At 36.4% G+C, this 9,453-nt stretch overlaps 1 protein-coding gene across 1 annotated transcript in view; it reads left to right on the forward strand.

Moving 5' to 3' along the window:
• The window catches only part of WTAP (Wilms tumor 1 associated protein), a 19,915-nt gene extending 10,907 nt beyond the window's left edge, over positions 1 to 9,008 (forward strand). The window contains exons 5-7 of the mRNA XM_006757692.2: positions 1,819 to 1,997; positions 6,207 to 6,361; positions 7,781 to 9,008. Coding sequence (XP_006757755.1) covers positions 1,819 to 1,997; positions 6,207 to 6,361; positions 7,781 to 8,364 — 918 coding nt within the window. The 3' untranslated portion in view covers positions 8,365 to 9,008. The remainder of the gene's footprint in view (positions 1 to 1,818; positions 1,998 to 6,206; positions 6,362 to 7,780) is intronic.
• The last annotated feature ends 445 nt before the right edge of the window (positions 9,009 to 9,453 follow it).

Genomic DNA, 9,453 nt, shown 5'->3' on the forward strand with positions numbered 1-9,453 from the left:
CTTTCAGTTAGAATACAGAGGGAAGTTTTGCAGAAAGGACACAGGAACAAAAATAGGGAAAGGTCAAGGTTAATGTGGCAGATGCAGTTCTCTGTGTAAATCTAAATAGCAACTATGTTGGTGTTGGAGAGGCAGTGTTTTCTTTAGTGATAGTAGTATGTGCTATGTACAATATGACATGCTTTATTCCTATTAAATTGTCTTAGCAACTGGCCTTACATTGAATAAACAGTTGTATTTTCTTATTTAAAATGAGTTACTTAAGCCCTAGCCAGTTTGGCTCAGTGGATAAGAGCTTCAGCCTGCCGACTGAAGGGTCCCGGGTTCAATTTCGGTCAAGGGCACATGTCCGGGTTGCAAGTTTGATCCCCAGTAGGGGGCATGCAGGAGGCAGCCAAACAGTGATTCTCTCATCATTTATATTTCTCTCTCTCTCTCTCCCCCTCTCCCTTCCTTTCCAAAATTAATACAAATATTTTTTAAATGAGTTACTTAAAATAAATCTCCCTGAGTTAAGTAAAAATTAGTTCTCTTTGCTCAATGAAATAGTAATTAAATATATCCTAAATCCATTCAGTATATTTTTGGCTTTTACAAAATGTATGATAGAAATTAGCTACTTCTGAAATGTTAACCTAAATCCTATTTAAGCCTTAGTGTGGAGCAAGATCTTGAACCATATCTTCTTTGGGTGTGAAGCAAGTGATACATTTAAAGCCAATAAACTGTATTTCATATTTTAGAAAGGTATTTTTTTAATATATTTTATTGATTTTTTACAGAGAGTAAGGGAGAGAGAGAGAGTTAGAAACATCAATGAGAGAGAAACATCGATCAGCTGCCTCCTGCACATCTCCTACTGGGGATGTGCCTGCAACCCAGGTACATGCCCTTGACCGGAATCGAACCTGGGACCTTTCAGTCCGCAGGCCGACGCTCTATCCACTGAGCCAAACTGGTTTCGGCTAGAAAGGTATTTTTAAGGTGATAGTAAATAGTACAACTGAGAGAAATGGAAGGTTTTGTGTGTAAGTAGGGAAGTTTTGGTATGGTGGGGAAAGCCCTAGATCGGAGTCAGGAGGCTTGAGAGCTACAATTCTAGTCCCAGTTCTGGCACTGAACTAACTGTATTCATGAACACTTGGTTTATTTAATGTCTCAAAAATAAGTTTGGACTAGGTCAGTGACCTTCCAGCTTTACAATTCTATGATTCAAATCTCCGAAGGGAAAAAAATAAACATAGAATTTCTTTTGGCTTAAGATGCTATTTATAAAGCTATTTATAAGATGCTGTTTATAAAGTAATGCCAGCACATGTAAATATAAATACTACATATTTTTAAATCTAGAAATGCAAGTGTGTGTTTTAAATTATAACCTTGTACCTGGTATATTTTTAAGGGATTTGTATTGTACTTAAAATAACTTCCATGGGCACAAATTTGAATGAGTAAAGTACTGTAGTGTTATATAATTAATATTTTAAAATTGGCTTTTTCCCAGTGATTGCTAGCATTTTTAATAAATATAACCGATTTTTTTGGTACTGTTTTGGTTGCAAAGTAAGATATAGCCTCTTTATTTAAAGGTTCCAAATATGGAAATGCAACCAACTGGCCTTAATTCCTTAAATATCCTTAATTTAAGGGTAACCTTAAATGGTTGTTTTTAATTTTTACTTTAGAGGATTTTAAGATCAAAGAGGGAGAGTTTTCATAAACAAATTGGCAAATACAGTGAATGAAATGGATTTTAGCCCACCTTCTTTTGTCTGTTTCCTTTGATTTGGCAGTAATTGTTTCTTTTGCTTTGTACAGACTCAAATCCAGTACCTCAAGCAAGTCCAGCAGCCCAGTGTCGCCCAACTGAGATCAACAATGGTGGACCCCGCGATCAACTTGTTTTTCCTAAAAATGAAAGGTGAACTGGAACAGACTAAAGACAAACTGGAACAAGCCCAAAATGAACTGAGTGCCTGGAAGTTTACGCCTGATAGGTAAACAAATCATACTCCCCAGTCAAGACTCCCTGACAGTCCCACTGCGAGAAAGCTGTGGTGGGACAGCCACGTACTCGTTTCCACACCAAGACTCAGACTTTTTGAGCCAAAAAAGCCACATTCTTATACTATCCAGCGTGTAATGGTTAATGTAACACTGACCAGATGAACCTTTGTTTCAACAAGTAGTTCATATATTTAACCATTTCGTTTGGGGCTCTCTATTACTTGATTGAGCCTTAAAGCAATGTGGTTTGAATCAATGGTTTGTTCTTTGAATGGTTGCTAATACTGTAGACAATCTTACTGAGGACTGTACAAACATGAAGGTGTGGTATCAAACTTCAGGTTTAAACTGTGAAGCATTATAAACATTCATTTCACGACTAGATTGTATAAGGATATTGGCTGTGATGAGACTCGCTGCGTTATTTTTTAGTAGTGAAATTTATTAAATCCCCATTTCATTCAACAGGCACAAGTTGAAAGAGCATTGTCATTGGTGTTAATGGGGGAATGTGTTCCTTCATTGTATTTTGAGCCTTTTGTATTGCACTTTTGATATTAAATTAAATGTGCCTTTAATAGTTGGGTTTTTTTTTAAGTTCAAGGAATACTATGATGATTTTGTTGTAATTTTAACGTTTTGATTTTGGGGGCTGCGGAGAGCAGATTGATTTTGGGAAAATTGTTGCTGTGCTCTTCAAAGGAAAGGAAAGGCTATGCCTCAGTTTTCCAGCTGGTACCATAAAAGACAAGGAGACTTGACACTTGGTACTTTTTGACGCCTTGTCCCAGGATATTGAAGTAGAAATTACTGTGGGACAGCTTCACAGGGTGCCTGTCAGAAGATTGGGAAAATAATGTATGGGAACTGTGGGCTGGCCTAAGTGAGACATTTTGTGAATTGGAAAAAAAAAGGTATAGTGATCATATCCAGCAAATTCATTTGATCATTTAGATAAATGAGGCATTTTCTTCATGCTTCCATCTAGTCCTGGAGGTGAAATTTTTTTCTTCAGATCATTCTGTAAGTCACCAGTTCGAATTTTCTCTTGGTGATAATGGAGTCTAAGATGAGTGAAGATAAATGTTCCAGATTGTCCCAACGTTTAATTTTAACAAGGGTGACTTAAGTTCTCTCTTAATCATTCAAATCAATTGTAAGTATCATATATGTTTCTGCTTTAGGGAACTGATTGTGGGGCAGAGGGTGGGTTTAAGAAGTGGTTTGTTGTGTGACTTTATAGCAAGAAATCCGCTTCTAAGATTCTCATTTTTAATGGGGGTTGGAGAGTAAGTAACCAAATCTGTTTGAAATTAGCTTATGGTGCCCGCATTAAGGCTTTTGTATATATTTTATGCCATTTAAGATCATAGTAGAAATGGCCTAAATATTTTTAGTAGGTCAAGAAATAATTTATAAAATGTATTAACAGCATGTACTTAAATGTAGCCAGCGTCTTTCTTTGCATTTAGGTAACAGTTAGTTTGGGGTTTGTGGGTTTTTTTCTTCTTACTGTTAAAAATTTTTTTAATTGATAAGATAATACATGCTCATGAATAAAGTTGAAAAAGAATGAAGAAAAGTGAAGACGACAAGTGAGAGTCACTCCTGGATGTGGCCTTGCCCTTTCCCATTCTATTCTCCAGGATCAGTAACCACTGTTAAAATTTCTTGGGTGTCATCAAGATAATTGCTATGCATATAAAGTCATCTCATATATTGGTTTTAAACAAATGTGAACGTGCTACAGATGGTTGGCTGCTTTGGCTTTTGTTTTCCACTTTATCTCTTGGACATTCTATTTTTTTTTTAGTTCATTTAGTTTCATATTTAATGGTTACATAATATTTCCATTGTATTAGTGTATTTTAATCACCTATAAATGGATTTTTAGTCTCTGAAAAAATAGGCTGTAAACCAGGGTATTCTAGATACTACATGTAAATACATCATTAGCTTAAAACAAATAGTATATAATCAATACTATATCTGGAATAATTCAAATAGAATGGGTTGTGATTTTGCTTTTGGTGTTTTTTTTCCTATTCTGTTTTCATTTTGAGAGAGCTTCCCTGAATTACTTTGTCCACGGTAGTTAAAATATTTTATGCATGTGATAATCATATGTTTTACAGTATTTAGAGGGTATGTTTCAGTATTTTGGCAGTGTTCAGTTTTCAGTTAACCATTTAGGTAATTGTGTGTACAACTCTCCCAAGATATCCTGGCTCCTTGATAACAAAGCAATGTACAGTGTCCATTCTTTTGTATAAGTATTTTCTATGAAACCAATTCCTATTATGTTTTCTTTGTGAATTATTTGATTTTAGGAATGGGTTGGAGATTTTTTTTGTAGTTAAAAAAAAATATTCTTCCAGAAACAGTTACTTATAATTAAATTTTTGTGTTTTTGTGATATAACGAACACAGCACAAATTTTAAATGACATAAAGTTATAGAATGTTTAAAGAAGAACAGTTTTGTTAAGATTTATTTTAGTAATCATTAATTTTAGAAGTGATAGGATTATCTTAGAGCAGGCATTTGTTTATATAACGGTATGACTTCATAAATGAAATGGTATACTTTCATAAATGAAACATTTTTGCATTAGAATTTGTGCTACTTTGTGAGATTAAGTCATCTCACAAATTATTGATTTTAGTTTTTTTCTAATCTTTGTTCAGTTTATATAAAAGATTTTACAGGTTAGTTGAGAAACACTGATGTTACAAACTTAGCAAGAAAAAAGTCATGGGAGCATAGCTATAAAGTGGGAGGAAGGAGCATCAGCATGATTGATAGTGCTGCCTTTCATAATCCCTCATTTGATTTCTAAACTCTTGTTCAGTGGCTGCTCAAGTCTGCTCAGGGGAAATGCGAGCAATCTGTAGCAACAGTAGCCACAAACAGGAAAGGTAGCTAATAATCTTTTACTACTGCTGACTCGCTGCTTTCACCTGAGGCTTCTTTGAGCCAGTAGTAACTGTACTTCACCACAGTTTGCATAAGGATGATAGGTTAGAACAAGTGCTCTCATAAGAGTCAAAGAATGAGCATTACTTACAGAGCGCTCCCATTTAACAAGGAGCGCTTAGTAACATCAGATGCATTCTTAAATATATTGGGCAAGGGGGGAACCTCACTGAAAGAATAAAGAAATACAAATTGTCAGCAAAAAAAGTGTTATAGCCAGTAAGGTCATTCTGAACTTAATGCCATTACAAGAATATCAAACTTTATATCCATGTCTCAAAGGTAATATATATGATTATATATTTAAATCAGATCCCTTGAAAAGTCATTTCTATTGTGATTGCTGTAGCAAAAAAAGCAGTAAAATTTTATTGAGACAGGACTTCTGATTGCATTTTTTATAATTGCTGTATATATGCATGTAGGCTCTATAGTATGTTGTACTAGCACTAGGTAACTAATTTGTGAAAGTATACATTCCTAATTTGGCAAATATTTGCATTATTTATGATCTTATTTTTGTGTCCTAAGGATAATCTTTTATAACATCAGTAAAATCTTAACTACGTATCGCTAATAAATTTTTTAGACCTTAATGTCATATTGTAAGATAACTCAAAAGTATGTCCTATAAAGAAGTTAAATGAGGGACTAATGAACATGAATAGTCTCAAGCCTCTATTTTTAAAAGCTTCTTTAAAAACAATTACTGAACACACCTCCATTAATGCAGTAAACATTCCTCTGAGAATTGCCGATTAAGAGGCATCCTTATTAAATGCTGTTCTGGCAAGAATAAATATACTCGCATTTACATTTATAAGTACTGATTTTCACATATTAGTTATTTTAAAGAATTGCACATTTGTGGTGGTGCATTTATTTTTTCAACGACTTTTCTGTTCCATAAAGCTAAGTACCTTAGTGTTTTATTAATATTGGCATATCTGAGGTGTGTGTTAATTCACTGGCAAGTAATAGCAATAAAAAGTGACCATTTGGGTGCTTTTGGCTTAGGGCTTATTTTTGCTGCTGTATTGGCAGAATACTGAAATGCAGAAGATGGATGTGTTCCAGAGAAGAAGACGGTAATCACAGGGAGGCACATGCTGTGACATAGTTATGTTCTTTACCTGTTACCTGAATCGCGTACTAATTGCAAGCAAAGAAGGTTGTAGACCGTTTTGTCTTCATTTTGTGATGGATGGCTCTTTCCTTTGCAGCCAAACAGGCAAAAAGTTAATGGCGAAGTGTCGAATGCTTATCCAGGAGAATCAAGAGCTTGGAAGGCAGCTGTCCCAGGGACGTATTGCACAACTTGAAGCAGAGTTGGCTTTACAGAAGAAATATAGTGAGGAGCTTAAAAGCAGTCAGGATGGTAAGGGGGTTTTTGAAAAGTTTGGTTAATGTTGCACTGGCTTTAAAAAACTGCCAGGCATGAATATTTCAGATTAGGTTCTCTACATGGTAATCTCTAGCCAATGGTTCTGTAAAATTATGAATGAAACATATCTAGTTAGTTAGCAGGCAAAGCCATTTAATTGTAGTGGTTTTCTCCCCACTCTCCTGATTGTTTGTGTAAATTTCATTAAGTTTTTGTTTTTCAGGGTGGAGTTTGGTAAAAGAGAAAGGCTATTACATTACTAAGGCATTACACAGATCTACAAATTTATAATCAGTGCTTTCAAAGGAGAATATTTTTATTTAACCAATTTCTCTAATTGTAAATCTTGTAAGTATTTGGCTACTTCTAGTGGTCTAAAAGTATATCATGGATTGTACCTATTGAGGTTCTATTTAATGAATAAAAAATCATATTTAAATTTGCTAAGACAAACCACCATCCATGTCAGCCACCATCCTTTTTCCGGGCAAGTATATAGGTGTTTCCTCCTCTTTATGAGGAAGATTAATAGTAAGGAAAATATCTAAACTCTGAAAATTAAATTATTAATTACTATACCTGATAGTTAATTGCAAAGATTGGTAGTCAAATATCTTTAAAACTACCTTTTCAAAGTGAGTTCTTAGCTCTTATTCTTTGTAAACACAGTAAATCTGAGATTTTGTATAATAGTGAGGACTTCTTCCCCCCAAAACTTTTAGATCTTAATGGACATTTGTATTCATAAATTTTCAAGAGTTATTTTCTCTGTTGGGTTGTTTTGTTTTTTTGATGTGGAATGGTCCCTTGGTTACAGCCTAGGCCTCTTTGGAGTGTTAGAGTCGAGGACCACATTGTTCCCTAGGGGCTAACCCAGCTGTGGAGCTGAAAAGAATCACTTGCTAAGAGGATGAATAAGAGAACCAGGCATGTGGGCCCACTGGTTAAAACCAAGGGTGGGGAACCTTTTTTCTGCCAACGGCTATTTGTGGGCCAAAATTCTCAACTTAAAAATTAGTCTGCTATATTTGGTCAAACAGTTAATTAACTTTCCCCTAATGCCTTGACAGGGCCAGACCAAATGATTTCCTGGGCCTAACATGGCCCGTGGGCCGGATGTTCCCCAATCCTGGAAATAAGCCTGAAGCAGATTTTATGGGCTGTAATCAGTTGTATATGGCTAGATGGTTTGAGTCAATTTAAACCTGGTTGCTTTAATATATTTTATTTTAACCATCTACTCCCTCCCACCCACCCACCCCCCAAAAAAAGAAAAACCACAAACAAACCAACTCATTCTTGAATGGCTGTTTTAAAATTCCAAGCAAAATTTAAAAAATCAATTTTAGAATTGAAGTATTGTAAAATATGTTATAAAAGATATTAAAGTAGGTTTGACTCTCCTTTGCACAGAACTGAATGACTTCATCATTCAACTTGACGAAGAAGTAGAGGGTATGCAGAGTACCATTCTAGTTCTTCAGCAACAACTGAAGGAGACGCGCCAGCAGTTGGCTCAGTACCAACAGCAGCAGGCTCAAGCCCCAGCCCCAAGTACCAGCAGGACTACATCTTCTGAGCCTGTAGGACAGGCAGAGGCCCCAGGTAAAGACTGCAGTCGGCTGGCCAACGGACCAAGCAACGGCAGTTCCTCCCGGCCGAGGACGTCTGGGTCTGGATGTCACAGGGAGGGGGACACCACTGAAGATGGCTTTCCTTCTTCTCCAGGGAATGGTAATAAGGCCTCCAACAGCTCAGAGGAGAGAACTGGCAAAGGAGGTAGTAGTTACGTAAACCAACTCAGTGCGGGGTATGAAAGTGTAGACTCTCCCACGGGCAGTGAAAACTCTCTCACACACCACTTAAATGACACAGACTCCAATCATGACCCTCAAGAGGAGAAAACAGTGAGTGGGAAAGGTAACCGAACTGCGGGTTCCCGCCACGTTCAGAATGGCTTGGACTCAAGTGTAAATGTACAGGGCTCAGTTTTGTAATATTTTTCCAGCAAATTTTTATACAGTGTCATTTAATTTGGGAGAGGATGCTATCAGAAAATTAATGCATACTTTTGTCACAATTTGCCTTTTTTGGTGGGTGTGTTTTTTTTCTTTGCTTCAATACCTCTGCCACTTTGGAAATTGTAACAGTTAATTACTTTGTTGCTAAAAGGACATTTTGTGTAAGGTCAGGTTATTTTTATATGAGTTTAATGTGAAATTGTAAATGGAACTCTTTCCTTAAAGTATAACACAATGATGTCTGTATAAATCTGTGTCTCTCTAGAACCTGTGCTGTGTAGGGCATTCTTACTCATGCTGTTACTATGCTTATGCACCATTCAGACTTGTTAGAGTAGATGTGGGTTTATGACTGCCAAGTTTGCCCAGTACAGTAGTTTTATCACTAAAAGTTGGACTTGTTGATGGAGTCCTATGGTAGTTTCAGTGTTAGATACAGTTTTTTTTCCACCATACATCTGCATTTTCTCTTTAGGTGACTGAATGTTTAAGAAATTTGTGTGCATAGTTACTCAGTTTTTATAAACTGTTGTACCCTGTTCATGCATATTGCTCTGTGACTCCAGTATATCTTCCCTGTACTGACCAAACCTAAATAAAGACTTTTATTGTAACTCCTGCATTCATTTTGTTTTGTGTGTGTGCGCGTGTGTGCGCGCGCGCTTAGCACTTGTTATTTATTTTTCCTGAGTTGCTTAATTTTTACTCATTATCCTTCAGTATCATACCACAAAGGTGAAACAAGCCTGTGCATTAGTTTTGACTGTGTGCTTAATATTTTTGGGGTGTATGCCTTGTTGCCCTGGCTGATGTGGCTCAGTTGGTGAAGCACCGTCTCATGCACTGGCAGGTTGCTGGTTGGGTTCCGGGTCAGGGCACATGCCCAGGTTTGGGGCTCGATCCCCGGTCGTGGTGTGTATGGGAGGCAGCCAGTCATGTTTCTCACATCAATGTTTCTCTCCCTCTCTATCTTAAAAAAAATAAAAAATAAAATATTCCTTGTTTTGCAAAATAAACTTGGAGTTTGGGACTACACTTTGAGTTTTTTCCCTGACTTGTAAAAAT

The sequence above is a fragment of the Myotis davidii genome, unplaced genomic scaffold (genome assembly GCF_000327345.1).
Source record: "Myotis davidii unplaced genomic scaffold, ASM32734v1 scaffold1494, whole genome shotgun sequence".
In the NCBI taxonomy this organism is placed as follows: Eukaryota; Metazoa; Chordata; class Mammalia; order Chiroptera; family Vespertilionidae; genus Myotis; species Myotis davidii.